The sequence below is a fragment of the Gopherus evgoodei genome, chromosome 10 (genome assembly GCF_007399415.2).
Source record: "Gopherus evgoodei ecotype Sinaloan lineage chromosome 10, rGopEvg1_v1.p, whole genome shotgun sequence".
NCBI classification, from domain to species: domain Eukaryota; kingdom Metazoa; phylum Chordata; order Testudines; family Testudinidae; genus Gopherus; species Gopherus evgoodei.
The window spans coordinates 40604439-40622103 of NC_044331.1; the positions used below are offsets into that span (position 1 = coordinate 40604439).

At 44.7% G+C, this 17665-nt stretch overlaps 1 protein-coding gene across 2 annotated transcripts in view; it reads left to right on the top strand.

Moving 5' to 3' along the window:
- The first annotated feature begins 6104 nt into the window (after nucleotides 1–6104).
- Nucleotides 6105–17665, top strand: part of ZNF592 (zinc finger protein 592) — a 94450-nt gene continuing 82889 nt past the window's right edge. Inside the window, exons 1-3 of one of the 2 annotated variants that reach the window (XM_030577759.1) lie at nucleotides 6105–6190; nucleotides 6988–7050; nucleotides 12102–14446. In XM_030577759.1, coding sequence (XP_030433619.1) covers nucleotides 12110–14446 — 2337 coding nt within the window. In that variant the 5' untranslated portion in view covers nucleotides 6105–6190; nucleotides 6988–7050; nucleotides 12102–12109. The remainder of the gene's footprint in view (nucleotides 6191–6987; nucleotides 7051–12101; nucleotides 14447–17665) is intronic. The other variant, XM_030577758.1, reaches the window with a different exon arrangement.

A 17665-nucleotide genomic window follows, 5' to 3' on the forward strand; every position in this document is an offset into this window, starting at 1 on the left:
TTTCTGCTACAACACGGACCCAGGGTCCCAAAGCTGCAGACTTAACTAAAAGCAGCTTAGCAAGTGTTCCTGTCTCCAGCAACCCAGATACCCAACTCTCAATGGGATCCAAACACCAAATAAATCGGTTTTACTCTGCATAAAGGTTATACAGGGGAAACTCAAATTGTCCACCCTCTAACACTGATAGAGAGATGCATAGCTGTTTGCTCCCCCAGATAGTAATCACTTACTCTGGGTTAATAAGCAAAAATGACTTTATTAAATATTTACACTCATAAGCATATTTCCATAAACATATGGAGTGCAATGTCACACCCTCTCCTGAACTTACTGCCAGAGACTTGGACACTGTCCATGGTGGAGGCACTACATGTGAAATCCGTTTGTCTCTGGTTACACCCTCTTCCAGTACCTTTAAGCCTTATGATGTCATTCATAGGTGTTCTTGCAAAGTTCTGGGTTTCTGGTCCCTGAGTGCATGAAAACATGCTGGGGTGTAGATTGTTAACAGAAAGCAGATAGCAATATCTGTTAAAGTGTAGGTGTGTTGGAGGTTAGCCACCAATGCCATGAGGTGTGCCTCAGTTTCCCCTTCCACACAGCAGTAGGCTGTTATACTTTCGTTGCTGTGCCAAGCTGCCAGCCTGTTTACCGATATAAACTGTAAAGCAATATGCTTGTGGGACTATCTTGTCACCATCCCTAGCATGTACAAAAGTTTTTGCCACAAATCAGATATGTTACACATTTTCAAAGTGTTTTCCATTAGTATTAATGCTTTTGTTTTGACCCCTAGATGAAGTAGCAAAAGATACAAGATTAACAGACATCTTACAACAGACTTCAATCAAACAGCGTGACTGGCCCATTGTCCACCATATTTCCCAATCTCTTTGTGTACCATGGAAGGTGCTCAGACACAGATTCTCCTGCCCCTATGGAGAAGGCTCTTAATTCAGGTATGGGTTTGGAGTTTTGGCAAGGAAAGGGTACACTGCAGCCATGTCTGCCCTTGATCCCTCCCTCTGGAATTTCTTTGGGTTGGACCCCACACCCATGTGAAGCTTCCTAAATGCAAAGTTTTTCTTCCCCCAGCCTTGAAAAGACAGTGTTATCTTTTACAAGGATAGCAGGAACAACATTCTTTAATGGAGTGCTTTGGATTGGTAAGATCCCTTTGGTCATCCCACTATGACAGACCCTTCACAGGCCAACAAAATCCGCCCGTGAGCCCCTTTCACTCAGGTTGGGCTTGCTTCCAGCTATAGAGCCCTTGGGTCTGTTCCCACCAAAGCAGTTGTCAGGACCCCAACCTCCATCTCCAGGATACATGTCTCTGTGAACCACAGGTCAGGACCTGTCCCCTGCTGACCTGCAACTTCCTGGCAGTCAGCAGCTGGGAAAGCCTTCTTGTTACAAGGTGGAACATCCCCCTCCCCAAGGAAGATGATCACAGGACAGGAGCTGGCTCTATCCAGCCCTTCCTGCAGGGACCTGCCTTGAGCGTCAGGGTTGCAGGAACTGGTTTCAACCACCTGTGCTGCTACTGAGGAACTAAAGACACTCTCCTATTTCCCCAGCAGCATTTGTGACTTTACCCTCCCCTCTGGGGCTTTTAGCACAAGATTCCATCTTGCTGCTAACAAACCCTAGGACAGATTCTGCCACATCAAAAAAAATCATTCCCCAGTAGAAACAGTGCAAAATTATTTGCCACTGCTGCAACAGTCAGTTCAGTCTGCAAATCACCAGTTTTCGTGTGTACCTTAGCTAAAGGTGCAAGGACTTAATAACCTCCCACCAATTCTAATTCTGCCATTTCCCCTGGTAACAAATTCTTCTCATGGATCAGGTCCCTCCTGATCACAGAAATTTCTGCATCAGTGTCTCTTAAATCTTGGAGCACTTTGCCATTAAGCTTAACAGCATACATATGCTCACTGCTTGTGTAGAAGCAACCTTTACAAATCCGGTGTGGAAAGAGGCAGTAGCCTGGGACACCTCTGTGCCCTGAGAAGCAGCAGCGTCATGTGTTACCTGGTGCCTCTTCCCACTCAGCCAAGAACATTTATTCCTCAGGTGCTCAGTGGACTTACAATGATAGCACCTTCTGGGCTCCTCTGCTTGGGCAGGAGACCTGGGATGAGTATCAGGGGAATGGGGAGGTGACTGCCCATCCTCCTTTTTCCCAGGGGTAAAACAGTGATTCTGCTTTCCAGCAACCTTGTACCCTCTGCCAATCATTCATGTTTAATTGCAGCTTGTGATTGCTCAAAAGAATCTGCAAACCCAGCTAATTCCCACACTGCACCCACCTTTTGTCCCACAAATACTGTTTTACACCATCACTGCACATATTCAGGAACTGTTCCTGAATAATTAATTCACACACTTCTTCAAAGCTTGTAATGCCTTTCCCCCTCACACACTTGTCTAACAAATCACTTATTTCATTTACATAAGCCCATTCCCCAATCCAGATCCCCTCTTAAGACTCCTGATTTAACTCTGTAGGTTTCAGGTGTGATCTGAAACTGTTTCAAAACCAGTTATTTACCATACATAGTTTGAAGCATCAGCAATAGGCATCTTCTTGATTATGTCCAGAGCTCTCCCAGACAATTTTGCAACTAAAGTGGTCATTTTTGATCTTCAGGAATCTCATGGAGAATGCAAAGGTAATGAAATATTTGACAATATCACTGGAGTCATCATATTGCGGACATATTTATTCCCATTTGTGGATTTTTGGGGAAGTAGAGCCAGCTGCTGAAGGATTTTGTCTCTTCCACTCCATTACAGCCAGTTCATGCTTCTGGGTCTCAATTGGGGCCTGTATTTCTGTCTTTTAACTCCAGGGCTAGCTGCCTCTCTTTCCTTCTCCTGGGCAGTTTTCTCGGCTTCAAGCTCTTTGTCTTTTAACTCTTAAGAATTTTTTGTGCACAGCTTTTTCTCTAGCTGCAGCTACTTCTTTGAGCCTCATTTGAAACTCAGTCTTTTGCCTTTTCTTCCGCTTCCAGTTTGGCCAGCTCTAGTTTTGTAGCTCCCTCAGTGGTAGTCATTTTTCTGCTTTCTTGTGCTTATTTCCTTCACTCAAAACAAACAAAATAACAACAAACCAGTAATCACTTTGTTCTCCAGCCACCACACTTAAAACCACTAACAGTGTCTCAAAGCAATCAGCTGTGCACAGATCCTGCTTGACTACATCACTGTGATCGGTTAGGTCACAGAGACCTCTTTGTGACTGTCAGCTGACTTGCTAGAATTACCTCTGAGACCACTTTCCACTGCCAGTTTGGGACTCCAGAACCCTGCCTTGTTGAGCCAGACACACAAGCCTGTTGCCACACAGACCCAGGGTCTGAATCATGCCCCCAAAAGCTGCAGACTTAACTGAAAACAGCTTAAGAAGTGCTCCTGTCTCCAGCTCCCAGACATCCAGCTCCTAATGGGGTCCAAACCTCAAATAAATCTGTTTTACTCTAAATAAAGCTTATACAGGGTAAACTCATAAACTGTCTGCCTTCCATAACACTGATAGAGAAATATGCACAGCTGTTTGCTCCCCCAGCTATTAATCACTTACTCTGGGTTAATTAATAAGCAAAAGTATTAAGCATAAAAAGTAGGATTTAAGTGGTTTCAAGTAATAACAGACAGAACAAATATTTATTTATACCTGCCTCTGTAAATTTCCATTACGTGCATCTGACGAAGTGGGTATTCACCCACAAAAGCTTATGCTCCAATACATCTGTCAGTCTATAAGGTGCCACAAGACTCTTTGTTGCTTTTTACAGATCCAGACTAATACGGCTACTCCTCTGATACTAGACAGAACAAAGTAAGTTACCAAGCAAAATAAAACAAAACACGCAAGTCTACGCCTAATACATTTAAGAAACTAAATACAGGTAAATCTCACTCTCAGAGATGTCTAATAAGCTGCTTTCACAGACTAGACACCTTCTCAGTCTGGGTCCAATCCTTTTCCCGGTACAGTTCTTGTTAGTCCCAGCTCAGATGGTAACTAGGGGATTTCTCACAACTGGCAGGCCCCTTTGTTCTGTTCCACCCCCTTTTATATCTTTGGCATGAGGCAGGAATCCTTTGTTTCTCTCTCTGGGTTCCTACCCTCCCTTTTAAATGGAAAAGCACCAGGTTTAAGACGGATTCCAGTATCATGTGACATGCTCACGTCCTGTAAGACTTCATAACACACTGGCTGGCACCCATATGTACAGGAAGGCTTACAAGTAAACAGAATCATTTAGAACCAATTGTCCTAGTTAATGGGAGCCACCATTAATTGCCCACACTTTGCATAGTTACAATAGGACTTCAGAGTAATACTTCATATTTCTAATTTCAGATACAAGAATGATATAGTCACACAAATAGGATGAACACACAGTAGATTGTAAGATTTGTAATGATCCCTTACAAGAGACCTTTTGTATAAAGCATATTCCAGTTACATTATATTTACACTCATAATCATATTTCCACAAACATCTAGAGTGCAACATCACATACACTGTATAGTTTTCTGTGCAGCGCAAGACAATACAATTTTGGGTTTGCACTCCAGAGGTGGGTATCCACTTGAGCATCTGGGCACTTCATTAGCTGAAGGCTTCCCATGTAGGGGCTAGTCAGAAAGCCTGTTTGCATGTTACAACAGCTGGGAGTGTCCCTACCTGTATGTATGCTGGTGAAGGTAAGAGACCAGGAGCAGGTCTGCAGCTTGTTACAGCAGTATATAGTTAAAGGGAGCCCAGGCTGGTGGATCAGGTGGGCTCAGTAGAACCCCAGTTCAAAGTGGCCCCCCCAGCGGGAAACCCATTACACCTATATGTTGCTACATTGTTGTGTCCTGGCCCAAAAATCATGGGAGGGCATAAAATTCACAATAGTAGGAGCTCAGATTTGGGATGTCACTATTTCACAGAAATTACACAAGTTGCTGATGGGACAGGGTGCATCCAAAAGGCAAATTACAAAGAGAAATAAAAGACAGAAGGTTGTTTTGTTGCTGTTTTAATTATTAGGAGGTCTTAAAAACCTGCCTGCTAATAACAGGCCAAGGCTGTGAGAATGATTCAAAAGTTTTGAAGGTCATCTTTAAAGCACACAAGAAAAAAGGATGATCGTAATATGAAGATCTTCACCCTCTGAGGCTGGTACCTCATTGTGTCATCACAATGACTTCAAGAGCTCCATCTAAAGCACCCACCCCTCGCCTGAACTGCAGTCTCAGGGTCTAACATTCATCCCATCTTCAAGGTACACAGATACCTAGCCATGCTGTTGACTGACTGGGGAATTGTGCTTACAGTATTGAAGACTGGGGCTCTGCCTTCACTGCCACAAAGGTGGGTAATTCCGGGGAGGCCACACACCTGAGTAGCTCTCTCGTGACGGGCTGCTGGAGACAAGGCCCTGTGGATTTCCCCCTGCGGTGAACGCCAGAGGGGGGCATGAGGTACACAAACCACCTGGGCCTTCTCGGGCCGCTCGCCAGCGCAGACACCGCACCAGGCTCTGTGCCACAGCAGAGCGGGCAGCGCACCCGGAGTCCCCAGCCCCGCCATGCTCCCAACGTCGGAGCCGTTACCCCAGCACGAGGGTGCCTGCTGGAGCGCGCGGTAGCAGCGGGCAGCGCTCCCGGGGAAGGGGCTGTGCTCTGGGGCTTGTCCCCGGGCCCAAGCCCGGCTCGCCGGGCAACCCCCTTTGGCGCGGCCCCCGCCTGCCGTAATCACGGGATGACTCGCTGCACCCGGGCCTCTCGCGGCCCCTCACAGCCCGGAGCGGCTCGCGACCCAGCGATGGGGCACGGGGAGCCCCCGGAGCGCGCGCGAGAGGTGGGCGCGGAGGAGAGGGGTCCAGGGCGCGAGCACGGGACCGCGCCGAGGAGAGCAGCGAGACCTGGGGCGGGGCAGGGAGCCGCGGGGGGGGCGGTCCCTGCGAGGGGGGCGGTTCTCGGGGGAGAGGCGGGGCAGGGCAGGGAGCCGCGGGGGGGGGCGGTCCCCGGGGGGCGCGGCAGGACGTGGAGGCGGGGCCAAAGGGGCGGGGCGGGGCGGTCTTCCCAGGCCCGGCCCCGCCCCACCGCCGCCATGTTGCGGCCGTTGCTGCCCGGCGCTGGGTGAGGCCTGTGCGGGCCCCGGAGCAGCTGCCTGCGCTGGTAAGTGCGGCTCGGCCGGGCCGGGCACTGACCCCCACGGGCGCACCGAGCCCCACGCAGACGGGCAGCTCTCTGCCCTGACAGACGGGCACCAGCACCCCCCGCGGGACTCGCTACTGCCCGCTCCCCTCCCCCAGTTCCTGGGACAGGCGGACACCCCCTCCCCCCCCGCCGGCCCCTGGGTGGGCAGACAGACAGACAGACTGACGTGACTCTCCTGCCAGCCCCATGGGGCCGCACAGACAGACAGGCGGACTCCCGCCAGCCCCACAAAACACTTCCAGCCCTATGGACGGGAGACCGCCTAATCTGCTCTGCCCACGCTGTGGGGCGGGCGGACAGACTGATTGCACATCCCGCCCTAGGGAATGGCTGTGACTGTACCTGGCCTGCCTGGCCCCACAGAGATCTTCCCTGGCCGGTGGGACAGGCACTGCTACCTGCTGGGGGTAGAAAGACTTCTCCCCTCTGCCTCCGCCTGGGATGAAGGCCACTGAGCAGTGTGTGTGGCCTTCCCACCGGGATGGCCCATCTGGATCGTGGGGGTTGGCTTTAGCCTAACAGTATTGCTCTGGGGGTTAGTCTCTTTTTTGCTTTTGATCTTGAAGCTCTTGATGAAGGTAGATAATTGGGAGGTTCCTGCTTCATAGTGGGGGAACAGGCACAGAGCAGTTTTAGTGACTTGCCCAAAGGCACACAGCAAGTCACTGGCAGAGTAAGGGATAGAGCCCAGAAATTGTCACTTCCAGACCAGAGTTCGGTCACCTGGAGCAGAGGTTCTCAAACTTATTTTGTAGATGGACCCCTTTTCAAATACAATGTTAATCATGGACCTCCAGCTGAGAAACTGCTTGGCAAAGGTATATGTGTACTTCATATAAACACGTACTGTTAGTAATGCTTTAAGAAAAAGAGTACAAGAGCACTTACAGGTATCAGTGAGATGGGTGTACCTGCTTCTTATTGGAGAGTCTAACTATCCTTGGCGTGATGGTTGACATTTTGCAGACCCCATGTGCAGTTTCTAAGGACCCATGGGGTCCCTGGTCCCTAGTTTGAGAACTGCTGGCCTAGAACAGAACTGTCTACCCGGACTGTATGGTGAATGAACAAGCCACATTCACACCAAGCCATGTAAATTAAGTTGACCAAGGAGTTTGTTTTGGGATCTGCCTACACTGTTCTTTTACTCTGTGTGTCCTGTACTTTACTGTATATTAAAATTTTGAAGCCTGAATCCACCCCTACATGTTGTGGAGGCTTCCAATTTGGCTCTCCCAGCTGACTAATCCCACTTCCTCATGACATTCCCTAGATGAATGTCTCCTTTGACAAACTCAGCTTCATCTTCTACTGCCAGTTGTTATACACTCTCTGTGTTTACTAAGTCCATGATCCTGATCTCCAAGTTCTCTGAAAGTACTCTGCTGGCCAAGAGATTTTGCCTTCCCCCACTGCCCTGTCTACAAAATTAAGCCTGGCTTTTGGGCTTCAGAACTCCCATATAGAGCTGCCATTGGTTGTTATTTTTCTATTGTCCTTTAACTTGCATACTTCTAAATACTTAGCTTTTTAGGACTATAACCTACCTTGGTATAACTGTGTTTTCATACTTTAATATTAGATGGCAATCTTGAACTTCCTCTTCGAACAGAATATTACATATTACTATAAGGTCTGCAGATCTCAAAAGGTCCACAGAAATAATGCTTCTGGTGAAAAGTTAGTGTAGTGTGCATGTGGGGCATTGATATTACAGTAACTCCTTTGGAATTCAAAGTGTATTGGAGCTTAAATGTTGCAAAGGGCTTTGTGAGTTTACAGTTCTACCTGACCCACAGTTCCTTCAGTGCCCTCGAGAGTTTAAGAGCTAAGATCTTTGTCTCCCTTTGGTTCCCTGTGCCTCCTTGTTGAAATGTATATTCTTGCTTGGTTGGTTTTTGGCCAGACTTGGTTATTGTGCAAGTAATTGTCATTTATCAGCCTGTATGATGACCTGTTACATGTCTGTGCAAATTTCTACTTCTTCCATTTTTTTTAAGTTGTAATTTAAAAATTTCTGTCCCCGTATTTTTTTCACCCATTCCAGTGACAAGCACTCACATTATATAAGAATGATCAATGTTTATTATTCAATAATGCAGAAGGTACAATAGAAACTTTAATACATTGGATTATAACTTGATTCTCTTTTCAGTATTTAGGAATACACAGAAATATTTGACACTTTACTTCTCTTTAAACTTTTGGTTATTTTAAAATCTCTTTGACTGGAAATATTCAGTTTTCTCCAGATTCTGAGGCTGATTCTGCTTTACTCTGAGAAAATATAACATTATATCATCTTACAATAAACTTTTATGAAGAAATATTGCAATATGAGCAAAGGAGAGACTTATACTCTGTACAACAGAGATAGTATATAAATTAAGCTGCTGTGGGACTTAAATATGTACACAGACTCTCCTGCAAACACTAGACTATTTTCCATAAAGCTTTATGTGGTGAGTCCCAGTTCTTGTCCTACTCTAGTTATCTAGGACCAAATTTTTAAATGTACACGAGCACCTATCTGCCACTTTAAAAGCTTTTGAAAATGTCCCTAAGCACCTAAAGTGCTTTTGAAAATTCCAGCAGGTACCTAAATCCTTTTAAAAAACCTGGCCCTTGGTCCCCTCTCTAGTTGAAAATAAGCAATGCAGACAAAGATTACAGCCTTATTAGTAAGCCCAGTCTGTGTGATGCTTCTGACATGTATGGAGCCAAATATAGTGCTCTGAAACATTCTAGTTTTCAGTACAAATTGGTGGACTGCAATCTGCAGATTTAGCTAAAGCTAGGAAAAGGAGATGCAACAGGCCAGGAGGTTAGACTGCGTACTATGCTGTTCATGAAATCTTTTGTTTAAAGTACTCTGTATATGTCTTGGTGCACTGAAATCTTTTAATCATAGAAAGTTTTATGTACTTTAAATGATGTGGTGATTTACTTTCTGTACATAGACATGGATATTATGCTGTAAGGAATGAACAGTCTTCATTATATAATTACTTATTTGCCAGAAACTGAAGGATGTCTGATCTTATCTTCCAGCTGGCACAGATTTTTCCCTCTAAAAGTAAGGGAAGAGCCTACAACCATGCTTCTTGCCAGCAGCTGTAGTCCTTATGGTGCATGATAACTCCCCATTTACTGGCACTGTTCTTAAGTGCTGTATGGATCATCATCTGAACTTCCAAGGGCTTGTCTAAATACAGAATTACACTGTTTTAACTAAAGGTATGGTCTTAAACTGGTACAAACCCCCGTGTAGATGATCTTATTTTGCTTTAGTTTAGGTCAGTTAGAACAGGCTTAATCTAACCCAAAGTTAGCCACTCTTAAACCCAAAAGAAGTATCCATAAAGCCTTTTCACTGGTTTAAACTACATTTTAAAACCTTTAATTAAACCAGTGCTCTTTGTTTGTAGACAAGCCCTAAATTTAGTAAGCCTGACACTAAAATGACATTTTCATTCTCCTGTTGTTCACTCTGCTTCTGTGTGATATCCCTTCCTCACCCTCAGCTGTGCCCAGTCTGTATCTGTCTTCTCTGTTTACTTTTTAAGCTCTTTGGGGCAGGGACCATCTGCTACTCAGTGTTAGTACAGAGTCTAGCACAATGAGGACCTATTCTTCATTGGTCCTGAGGCCCCACAATAATTAATGTGATTAATGATTGACTTAGTTTTGTCTCACTACAGAAGTGGTAAAGTGGGGTGAAGAGAGAGCAAAGACCATTCGGTATGTTCCATTGTTATGTAACAAAAGTGCAATGTTTCGTTGTCAGTTCACATAGAAGTTGTTCCTTGGACCAGCTTTCTGGAAGGGAATATAAAAATGTTAAGTGGTGGCTTCTATGAGAAGATGTTAGTCATTAGTAATGAAAAATGGAAACAACCTCTTTGTTTAATTTATCCATCTCCCCCCGTCCCCTTGGGCAAAAGAACCCTCTGCACAAGTGGTGTTGTGCATACAGTATGTACCAATTCTGGATTCATCAACTTGCCATTTTTAAGTTAGGTGTGCCTGAAAAAACATGAGTTGTCTTAATTTTAAAAAAGTCTTACTTTAAGGTATAATAACTTAAATATTTCATGAATTTACATGTACAGCTACTGGGTGGGGTGGGGGGGAGGGTATTTAGTCCTTCTTAACAGTAATAGCAAATCTCTTGTGTGTTAGAGAAGGTTATAATGAAAACTCAATTATAACGTTAATTGTGAAGCTGCAATCAGTGCCTGTGTAATCTGTACCTTCCTTTGTAGACTATATTATAACCAAAGAAATGCTCAGAAACTTTTGGTTTAGATTATGACTTCTATGCATGATTCTTTATTTGAACTTGGGCGAAACTCCTCAATGATTTTATTAGCTAATTAAGGACTATAGGATCGGCCCTCTTACAGTAATCCCCAACTGAGTGCTCAAGGTGCTGTACACAACATACTAAAATATTTAGTAAAGACTTTTTTATTATTTAGGTTGTGCTGGCAGAAACCAGGGCTCTCATTTTTCAATGCTGTTTCTCTTGGGCTGGCCAATTGCTTCTGGCTTTTCTCCAGGTGATTGGCAGTACTAAATACTTCAGGTCTGGCTTCACTGTAACTGTTCCAGGAAGTAACAGCTTGTGTTATTTGCAGATCATACTAGTTTCTCTTTTGAGTTTGTCCAGAGGTATCCATTCTGTAATCCTTGAGGCCTGACGTTGGTGGTCCTTGAGGGTGACTGTGTTTGATCAATTGAAGAGTGCTCCCTGAGCCATGCCTTGTGATTTTTACTTTTTACACTGAACTGTTTGGATCAGCCCTATATCTATGGAAGGAGGAGGAACGGGGCACTGCACTTCACAGCTTGTCCTGTAGCTCCAGGAACAGCAGCTGCTGCAGCTACCCACTGGCTTCCCGAGGAGGGACAGGAGAGTAGCATCAATTGCTTCATTAGCTGCTTTCCCCTCAAGCTATGGGAGCCCTAGGGAGAGCAGGGTTGGAGTTTGACTGACTTTGCCTGAATATAGAAGGCACCTGGGAAAGAATCATAGAATAGAATATCAGGGTTGGAAGGTACCTCAGGAGGTCATCTAGTCCAACCCCCTGCTCAAAGCAGGGCCAATCCCCAGACAGATTTTTTCCCCAGATCCCTAAATGGCCCCCTCAAGGATTGAACTCACAACCCTGGATTTTGCAGGCCAATGCTCAAACCACTGAGCTAGCCCTGCTGGATGTTTCCTTCTCCTGCACAGCCATCCAGGGCAGTACAGGAGTGGAGGATGAAGAGAAACTGAGAACTACCAATTTACAGCTCCCTGATTCTCTGCCCAAGCCCAGGTTAAGGCAGACTCCCAGCTGTTTTAACTTGCACCAGCTGCCAGTAATCCCAAAAAACCATACACCAATTGGGGTAGCCAGACCACAGCACATTGCAGCTACACCCCTCCCAGCCTGGCACAGCTGTACTAGGGGAATGTAGGAGACAGCTGGATGCCCACTGCGGGCTCCTTTATGTTGGGAATCCAGAGCAGGGTATTTGCAGGTGGCTTACGCTGCCTGAGCAGTTTATAGGGAGCAGAACAGTAGAGGATCTTCCCCAGTCTTGATTGCAGCCCCTTGGCTTTTAAAGTAAAACATTAGGCCCTGTGGCCAGAAAGGCTGAATGGCACCGAGTTAGTCAATCTACAAATGAACAATAAAATCCCATGGTGTTTAAACTGGAAGTTTAAGTGATAGCATGTTGAAAGTTCCCATCCTAGCTTCCCTATAGTGGCTAGAGTCCTAATTTTTTTCTTCATCAGTTAGAGTAAATCCAAGTAAGAGTTTAATAGACTTTTTTTCCAGAGACAAACTTTGATAGTGTGTTTTGCTTTCAATTACAGCTTTCATCATGGGCGACATGAAAACCCCGGACTTCGATGACCTTTTGGCTGCTTTTGACATCCCAGACCCAACTAGCCTTGATGCCAAGGAGACCATACAGACAACTGCTGAAGAGAATGAAAATCACTTAAAGCCATCAGGAATTTGTATAGATGAAAATGTGTCCTTGTCCCACTCAGTGCCGGCGCCTGATACCCCTGTTGTGAGTGTTATTGTGAAGAACACAAGTCGTCAGGAGTCCTTTGAAGCAGAGAAGGAGGGGAATCACCTTGGAGCTGGCCTGTTACACAATGGGTTTCGTGGGTCTGATCTGCCATCAGAGGCGCATAACTTAGTGCACAGTTATGGGAAATTTGATTCTGCTTTTATTAATGGTGATAGTTCGAAAAACTATTCTGAAAAACTGGACCAATCAAAGTCAGAACCTTTACCCACATTCAGTCAGTTCAGCCCTATCTCCAGCCCTGAACCGGAGGATGCTTTCAAAGAGAACAGTATTGATGATAAACCAAAACATGCCCAAACTCCATATTTCCCACCAACTCCAATGTATATTCCAACTGCGGCTTCAGTTCTAGATTCACTTAGGAAATTACCAGAGCCAGAATTGAGTATGTTTGATCAATATTGTAAAAAAGAACAAAAGATGGAGATTCATAGCCTGCAAGAAAATAGGCTGGAATTGAGCAGAAAAGAACAAGACAGAGTAGCAGAGAAATTTGTAGAATCCAGCAAAGATCTAGTGGATACCAACAACTTCCTTGGAGAAGGCTTGGCATTTGGAAGCTTCCACAACAATAACTTGAAGGAAAGCCGAGGGTCTATGCCCGAGGTGAACTTTTCTTCATCAATCCCACCTCGCCAACGTCTAAAGCCAGCTCACTCAAAATTGTCATCTTGTGTTGCTGCATTAGTAGCTCTTCAGGCCAAAAAAGTTGCATGTATTCCAAAAGAAGATCAAACAAGTCTTATAAAAGAATCTTCTGGCCATTTTAAAGATGGGATGAAAGGAAGCCCCAAAATGCCTAAGTCACCAAAGAGCCCAAGGAGCCCCCTAGAGGTGGTAAAAAAGGCCAACAAGCAGCCTGAGAGTCCTCGGAGTGTGTGCAGTGATAGTAGTGGAAAAGGCTCTCCCTCCATGGCAGCTAGCTCTCCGCCAGCTATTCCCAAAGTTAGAATAAAAACTATTAAGATGTCCTCTGGTGAAATTAAAAGAACTGTAACTAGAATCTTGCCAGAAGCTGAAGAGTTGGGCAAATCCCCTGAGGAGTCATGTGCAGAAGGTTCTGCCACAGAAGAGATTACTAAGTCCTTCCATTCACCTGATACTAATGCAGTCACAGAAAATGAGGCAAGCAAGGGTTCCACCAAAAATGCAGCAGCCACAGGTGTTCAAGTGTCAAATGTTGTGAGCCCCTATATAGATGATGTGAAAACAGAGACTACTGACAACGGCACACCCAATGTGTCTTTGTCTCCCCTGCCAAACTGTGGCAGTGATGCCATAAAAATAGATAATGTGGGTCAGCAACCCAACAAGAGGCAGCAACAGGGTACTGTGACACAGCCATCTAACCCCACCACTTCCAGCCTCCTTCCCAAAGCCGTACATCTAGCAAATCTTAATTTAGTTCCACACAGTGTTGCTGCTTCTGTCACAGCAAAATCCTCTGTGCAAAGGCGAAGTCAGCCTCAGCTAACTCAAATGTCAGTGCCACTGGTGCATCAAGTAAAGAAAGCTGCTCCTGTAATTGTGGAGGAATTTAATAAAGTACTAAACAGTAACAATCTTGTGCCAGTGTATTCTCCAAACCTCAGCCCACCACCTGACAGCAATATTCAGTTGCCTGCATCTGGGTATTGTTGCCTGGAATGTGGGGATTCATTTGCCTTAGAAAAAAGCCTAACTCAACACTATAGTAGACGAAGTGTCCACATTGAAGTCATGTGTACTCAGTGTTCAACTCTGCTGCTGTTCTTTAACAAGTGTAGTTTGCTTAAACATGCAAGAGAGCACAAGAGCAAAGGATTGATTATGCAATGTTCTCAGCTGTTAATGAAACCAATTTCCTTAGATGAAATGTTTTCACCACCTCCTACAAACTCTTCAGTGTCTGTGGCCCCTCAGACTTTGCATTTCCCATCTCCTTCATGTAAACCAAGTGCTACGTCAGGGAGTGGGACAGGAACCTCTATCAACACTCACCCAGCCATGCCTCTGTATGCAGACCCATTGAGACTAATCCGTCATGGACTGAAGTGTCTTGAATGTAACAAGCAGGCGCAGGATTACGTTGCTCTAGCAGCACACTTCCAGAGAACTTCAGAAGATAATGAGGGACTGGTAAGTAATTCTTTAAAATCTTAACTCCTTTAAACCCAATAGAAATGTAACTACCATTTGAAAAAGAAAGAAAATAGACATAGTTGAAATTGAATTATTTAAACTTGCAATTCTGTATAGGGGTCTATATGTCAATGTATCTTGTGTCCATAAATTTAAGGATGATGATGGAAAGTAAAATAGAAAGCAGCTGCCAGTGAAGTTTTGGGCTGTGTGCGCAACAGCACTGCGTCATGGACTGCAAAGTTGGTGATTTTTCTGTGGCTCTCAGGTGATCGCACACAAGTTTGGTCTTCAGTTCTGAGCACATGAATACCAGACCTAATGACTAGTTACTCACTGTCTATGCTTTGCAGGATGAAAGTGTAAACTGTAAGATGAATTGCACAGATTAATTAGAATCATAGAAATGTAGGGCTGGAAGGGACGTTGAGCAGTTGTCTAGTCCAGTCCCCTCACTGTGGCAGCACCAAGTAAACCTAGACCATCCGTTACTGATGTTTGTCCAACCTGTTTATAAAAATCTCCAGTGATGGGCATTGCACAACCTCTCTTGGTAACCTGTTCCAGTGCTTAACTATCCTTACAATTAGACAGTTTTTCCTCATATCTAAACTAAGTCTCTGTTGCTGCAAATTAATCCATTACTTCTTGTCCTGCCTTCTGTGGGCATGGAGAACAATTGATCACCTTCCTCTTTATAACAGCCCTTAACGTGTTTGAAGACTGTTGTCAGGTCCCCCCCTCAATATTCTATTCTTAAAAACTAAACATGCCCAGGTGTGTGTGTGTGGTTTTTTTTTTTTTAGCCTTTCCTCATAGGTCAGGTTTTTAAATCTTTTATCGTTGTTTTGTTCTCCTCTGGACTCTCTCCAGTTCATCCACATGTTCCTTCAAGTGTGGCACCCAGAACTGGATGCTGTATTCCTGCTGAGGCCTTGCCAGTGCTGAGTGGTGCCGTTACTTTCTGTGTCTGAAATGCAACAATACTATTAATACACCCCTAAATATTCGCTTTTCTCACAACTACATCACATTGTTGACTCATTCAATTGTGATCTATTATAGCCTCCCAGAACCTTTTCAGCAGTACTAGCGCATAGCTAGTTATTCCCCATTTTGTAGTTGTGCATATGATTTGTCCTTCCTAAGTGAAGTACTTTACAATTGTCTGTATTGAATTTCATCATCTTGATTTCAGAGCTCTTCTAATTTGTCAAGATCATTTTGATTTCTAACAGAACCAGGTTGGGGAGTCATGTGATCGTATTTAATTTCTGGTTTTTGTAATGTTTTGAGGTGGGTTTTGTTTGTGCAGCACTTTGAACTCTGGGACCCTGGTAACATACTCAGCCCAGCAAGGCATAAATAGAAAAGGAGAGACTGGAGGTACGTCCACACTGCAATTCAAAACCTGCAGCTAGCCCTTGGGGCTCTGGCTAAGAGGTTGTTTAATTGTGGGTATAGGCGTTCAGGCTGGAGCCTGGGCTCGAGGACCCTGCAGTAAGATGGTCCCAGAGTTTTTACACCAGAATTAAACAGTCTTTAGCCTGAGCCCTGTGAGTCAACTGGCACCGGCTATCTGCTGGTGTCTAATTGCAGTGTAGACATACCCTGAGAAGCCAGATGCAGTATCTGCAATAACATCAGTCTGGCAGTTGTGCCAGACTCTTCTTGGCTGTGTTGTGATGAGGCCCATGCCTGCCTAGGGCTTCTGGTGGGACATTAAAGAAGTGGTTTAGCACTTCAGTGCAGTCTGCTTCTCAGCAAGAGACTCCGTTTCCTACGTAATTGAAGACGTTGCTGCCCTGCTGCTTTCCCCTGGGGTTCTTCCTTCTGAGTGATCACTAGTCTCCAACTCTAAGGCATGCCACCCTTCAGAGCCTGAGAATCTGTGCAGTTCTACCTCTCCTTTGCCTGCCCTCCCCATAGGTACAAAGGAGAGGGAGATATTCCATTCTTGCACACCAAGACCATGCTGTCTGATTCTTTGAGGGTCTGATCGATCATACAACATCCTTATTAAATACTCACAAACAGCCATAGTTGAATAGGAGGAGAGAACCGTCCTTTCTTTCTCCTTAGAAAAAGACAACGCCTTCCATATATTTCTGGCTGCCAGAATTACTAAATTGTATGTGCTGGTATGCCCCAGATATAATTCCTTTAATTAGATCGATAAACAAAGACTACAAGCTGTCAGGCGGCTCTGGAAGCATGGCTGACCATTCTTAGCATGGACACATTGAATGATCTGGGGTATACAGCTACAAATCTCTCATTACAGTGTTCTGCCTAGAAATATTTTAAATTTAAAAAAAATATTGGGAGCCCTAAACTGGAGTTTGACTTGCTCTGGCCCAGTATAGGAGCTTTAATTTCTTTCTGTCTTTCTTTTTAATACCTCTGTTGCATGCAGGGAATGGATTACTTGATCCAGTGTTCTAATCTTAGACAAAGATTCACTGATTTTTAAGGTCAGAAAGGACCCTTAAGCTTGTCTGACCTGCATAACACAGGCCAAAGAACCTCAGTTGGTAAAATCTGCCTCAAACCCGTAACTTGGATTTGAGCGAGAACATATAAACTAGAAAGATACAAAGTCTTGATTCAACAGCTTCAGGTGGTGAAGAATCCACTCCATCCATAGGTAAATTGTTCCACTGATAAGCTATCCTGACTTAAAAAATTATTTCTAGTCTGAATTTCTCTAACTTCAACTTTCAACCATTGGATTAAAGAGCCATCTACTGTCAGAAATCTCTTACACATGTAAGTACTTGTGGATGATGATCAGGTCATCTTTTAACCTTTACTTGGGTAAGCTTACGCAGATTGAGCTTCTTAAGCCTTTTGGTCTTTGGTCTTTAAATCATTCTTGTAGCACTTTTCTGAATCCTTTGTCATTTTTCAATATCCTTTTGATGTGTGGACACAAGAACTGGATGAAGTATTCCAGTAATAGTGTCACTAATGCTGTATAAAGAGGAACACCACCTCCCTACTTCTTGATATTTCCCTGCTTGTACATCCAAGGGATGTGTTTGCCCTCTTAGCTACAGCATTGCGCTGGGTGGTTGCTCATATTCAATTGGTTATCAGTTGTTATCCCCAAGTCTAGTTCAAAGTCACTGCATTCCAGGATATGGTCCTCCATCTTGCATGACCTACAGGCCTTGTTCCTAGATGTATGATCTTGCTTTTGGCTGTGTTAAAAGG